Here is a 4664-nt window from a genome sequence, read left to right as displayed (position 1 = left end):
CATAATCTACCTTTAGATACATATTGAATCTAATAAATTACTTACAGAATCTAACTTTAAATATATAATGGATCCAATAAATTACTGACATAATCTACCTTTAGATACATATTGAATCTAATAAATTACTTACAGAATCTAACTTTAAATATATAATGGATCCAATAAATTACTGACAGAATCTAACTTTAAATATATAATGGATCCAATAAATTACTTACAGAATCTAACTTTAAGTATATAATGGATCCAATAAATTACTGACATAATCTACCTTTAGATACATACTGAATCTAATAAATTACTTACAGAATCTAACTTTAAATATATAATGGATCCAATAAATTACTGACAGAATCTAACTTTAGATACATACTGAATCCAATAAATTACTTACAGAATCTAACTTTAAATATATAATGGATCCAATAAATTACTGACAGAATCTAACTTTAAATATATAGTGGATTCAACAAATTACTGACAGAATCTAATAAATTACTTACAGAATCTAACTTTCAATACATAGTGGATTCAACAAATGTTTACAAAATGATACTGAAAAAATAATATAAGTTGTTGAATTTTGTGTATCTGCTAAAACAAACTTTAATCATAAATGATTAAATAGGAAACCATTAACAACTGCTCGAAACTAAAAATTTCAAAACAATGTTTGAGCATTCAAGTTTAAGAATCCTACACTTAAACTAAAAACCATTAAGACTTTACTAGTATTCACCACACATTTGTGAACACAGTTCACTAATTTTCTGTTTTTGGTCATTTACAGCCATTTGTACAGAACTCTTCACACACTTTATATCATCAGACTATGAACCAGCTAACACTCAATACACAAGTTTGTTTCTGATTTACGATCATTAAGAGTTAAAAGAAGATTTAATGAATCACTCTCTTCAGCCAGAACTGAACATCAACCAGGCTGTTTGGAAGATATTACTAGTTTGCAACAAATAAGTCATACAACTTTAGAACAACAACAATAATGTTACTGATTAGAGGATCCAAAAGTTCTCTATGTAGTATCAGCATTTAAATCTAGGAAAAAACATGAGACTCTTGTCAAAAGAGCACATAAATCTAGAAAAAAACATACGAGACTCCTGGTTTGTTTTGAATTTCGTGCAAAGCTACACGAGGGCTATCTGTGCTAGCCGTCCCTAATTTATAAGTGTAAAATTAGAGGGAAGGCAGCTAGTCATCACCACCCACCGCCAACTCTTGGGCTACTCTTTTGTCAACGAATAGTGGGATTGACCGTCACATTATAACGCCCCCACAGTTGAAAGGGCGAGAATGTTTGGTGGGATGGGGATTCGAACTCGCGACCCTCAGATTGCGAGTCGAGCGGCCTAACCACCTGGCCATGCTGGGGCATGAGACACCTGTCAACAGAGCTCTTAAATCTAGGAAAAAACATACCAGACTCCCCTCAACAGAGCACTTATATCCAGGAAAAACATATCAGACTCCTGTCAACAGAGCACTTAAATCTAGGAAAAAAGCATACCAGACTCCTGTCAACAGGTTTTTGAGGGGAAGGGGGATTTTTAATTTTGAAAGATTTTAAACTTTACTGAGTCTAATTGGGATGACACTAGAGGAAAGTACTGTTGTTGACTACTTCAGATGAATATCAATCTGCAGTGTTATCAAGGCACTCTTAAAATTAATTATAGTACTTCCACCATTACATATAAAATAAATATCCAAAACAGACTCAAGATCTCAAATATGGAAGGTCAAAAAGAATAAATCTGAGGAAACTTGTGCATAGTGTAAGCAGAAAGTCTGTTGCATACCGTCATGATGCAAATCTTGCTTCCGGCTCTCAAACATACATAATTTTGCATGATTATTTTTCTAAATCTTATTACTGCATGAGAACATTTAAGGTTGACAATAAGCCCGCTGCATCATGTGCTCTCATTGATATTCTGCTAAGTTGAGTGAGAAATTTGCTCAAAATCAGACCAGGCTTGGACCTTCCACCCACATTTTTACATTATATGCATGACTCTCAGACTCATATTTTGTGTGTGAAACGTGTGAATTTCTATGAATTTTCACATTCCTGTCATGCACGGAGAGTTCTGTCAAAAATTTGATGTTATAGAATTAAATTTATGGACATTTTAATTTATGCTTTTTCACAATTTTAACAAATGAGTTAATACAACATTTTCCAAAGTGTGGGGCACAAGGGATCTCTTGGAGGGGCATAAATGATTAGTGTAAGGGGAATTGTGCAATAATGCAAAATTAAGAGTTTTAATAATTTTTTATTAATGAAAATAATAGGCAATTACTACAACACATATAATATTTTAATGTGTATCCATCTATTATATCTCATCACTTAACTCACTCTTTCACTCATTTAAAAAAAAAGAGGGTATGTGCACAAGAAACCATATTTATTAAAGGTGACAGAAGTTTTGGAAATGCTCGATTAATAAATCTTGCAGTTTATAATTAGAAAAAGTATGATTCTAACAGTTATTTTTGGATTATAAAAAAAAAATTAATCTTTTACCTTGAAAACAGATGACCCTTCACTTTTTCCTTCTCGTGCTTTAGCAATTAATATATCTGTAATCTTAAAAAACAAAAACAAATTCAACAAACAGACACAGAATTTTACACAGCATTGGGATTTTTAAATGTTTGGATTAAGTTAATACCCTATTACACCATAATGGTTTTTAAGAGTATTTAAATGATATAAATAATAAACGTGGGATCATTATTCTAAATATCGACTAATATGTAAATAGATTTGCTTTCATTATTTATATTTACATATCATTTGTCCATGCAAGTAAAACAATAAATGTCCCTTCTTTCTACCGCAAGTATATGTAATTAACATCTTAAGCTCGAATAAGTCACCTCTTTGAGAAACGATTCCAACGCAGCATAGCCTATTGCTCTGCTTTCTTTGTTCGACTGATGACACCAGTGTACAAAGTTCTTATACATATTCTCATAATCATCAAAAAGGAACTGGTTGAACTGAGGTGCGTGTCTTGCAAACAACATCAACCCAGCTAAGAAAGTAATAAGACAAAATCGAATTCCACTGGTAACAGTTTTTAATAATTACTTACTATATGTTTACATCACAAATGGGTAACAACTGCAGGTCACCATAAAAAACAGAAAAAAGAAACTAGAATCAAAATACCACAAAAATAAATACAAATTTGCATTTATATCAAAATGTTATTTGAAACACACACACTACACAAATAATAGTTTATGCAAAAGTGAATTTTAACCTGCTTTAAGCATCAAACAGAAATACCTGCTAAAAAACTTTTCACTCTTCCTATTCAAGTGAATTAATCAGATAACATTAGTATTAATCTTTGGTTATCGGTTAAAGCTAAATTTGTGTGTATGTATATGTACAGTTATATAAAAATATATATCAAAAACACTGAAAATGTCTTCAACTGCTCTTTACAATCATAAAAATTTGAAACCAATAGTAATGTAATGCAGTGCAAAAACAAAGAACTTTGTACAAAGCCAAGAAAGGATGTGGTTAAAAAAATATCAAATCTAAAAACAGGAGACCCTTGTTAATAAAACAAATATATAAAATTAAGCTGCAAAATAAATTAATCTAGAATAAATCCATCACAAAACACACATGAAATGAAAAAAGGTCTTGAAAGTTTCAGCTTTTGCCCTTCTGAGAAAAGTCCTTCACAAGCACCATATTTGCATCAACTGTCACATATTTATCATAAAAAAAAAGGATTTTAGCGACCCAAAGTTTCACTATTTTTGCTTTGGTTTTACTGATGAAAATATAATTTTGAATTTAACATTTGTATTTAACACAAATATTACAACAAAAAAGTTGTAAAAATATTATTATTGTGATGATACTGGTACTTCATAAGATAAAAATCAATCCAGTTTCATTAGTGGAAAACAAGAAATTTTCCAAAGTACAAAACAGTATCTTACCTCGTGGCATCTCAAACCTGCTGTGTTCCACTGAACTTAGTATTGAACTTCGAGCATAACAGAATATTTTATAAGATTTCTGAGGATCTGTAAAAAAATATGTTGACAAAATAAAATCCAAGGGAAGATACACTTCCCAGAAATATTATAAAAATTCAATTTAGAAACTACATACTGCTTACATTTTTCCAGATAGTAGTTGTGTATGGTGTTTGGAAGTGTGTATCCGGAAGTAGGACTAGCGTCCTAGTCCGGACACCGGGTGAGCTTGTTTTGGTGTGACGGGGATTCGAACCCATGACCCGCAGATTGCGAGTCAAGCGCTCTAACCACCTGGCCATGCCGGGCCACATTTTTCAAGATATACTTAAGAAACAAATTCAAATGTTCTTTTTCAGTATAGCACGATTCAAAACGTAAATCTTAAAGATAATTCTCACAAAATTTTTCATAAATGATTCACTAATAGATCTTAAGGGTTAGATCCAGAAAGAGTTTACTCATCATCTTATTTATATTAATGGATACATTGACCTTTCCAAAAAGGAATTTTTTTGTTTTTAAGTTTTCTTTGACAAAACTAAGCAGTGTGCTGTTGCTAGTGGTAGGGCAAATTGGATTTTAGGTTGTATCTACAGAAATATTGAATACAAGTCTAT

The 4664-nt window shown here is 31.4% G+C and overlaps 1 protein-coding gene across 1 annotated transcript in view; it reads right to left on the bottom strand.

Annotated features, from left to right (window-relative positions):
- The window catches only part of LOC106463453 (DNA-dependent protein kinase catalytic subunit-like), a 169878-nt gene that overhangs the window by 153282 nt on the left and 11932 nt on the right, over positions 1-4664 (bottom strand). Inside the window, exons 8-10 of the mRNA XM_022390945.1 lie at positions 4006-4092; positions 2917-3074; positions 2561-2623 (exon numbers count right to left, since the gene is read on the bottom strand). Coding sequence (XP_022246653.1) covers positions 2561-2623; positions 2917-3074; positions 4006-4092 — 308 coding nt within the window. The remainder of the gene's footprint in view (positions 1-2560; positions 2624-2916; positions 3075-4005; positions 4093-4664) is intronic.

The sequence above is a fragment of the Limulus polyphemus genome, unplaced genomic scaffold, assembly GCF_000517525.1.
Source record: "Limulus polyphemus unplaced genomic scaffold, Limulus_polyphemus-2.1.2 Scaffold1412, whole genome shotgun sequence".
In the NCBI taxonomy this organism is placed as follows: Eukaryota; Metazoa; Arthropoda; class Merostomata; order Xiphosura; family Limulidae; genus Limulus; species Limulus polyphemus.
This window is presented reverse-complemented; position numbering and strand designations above follow the sequence as displayed.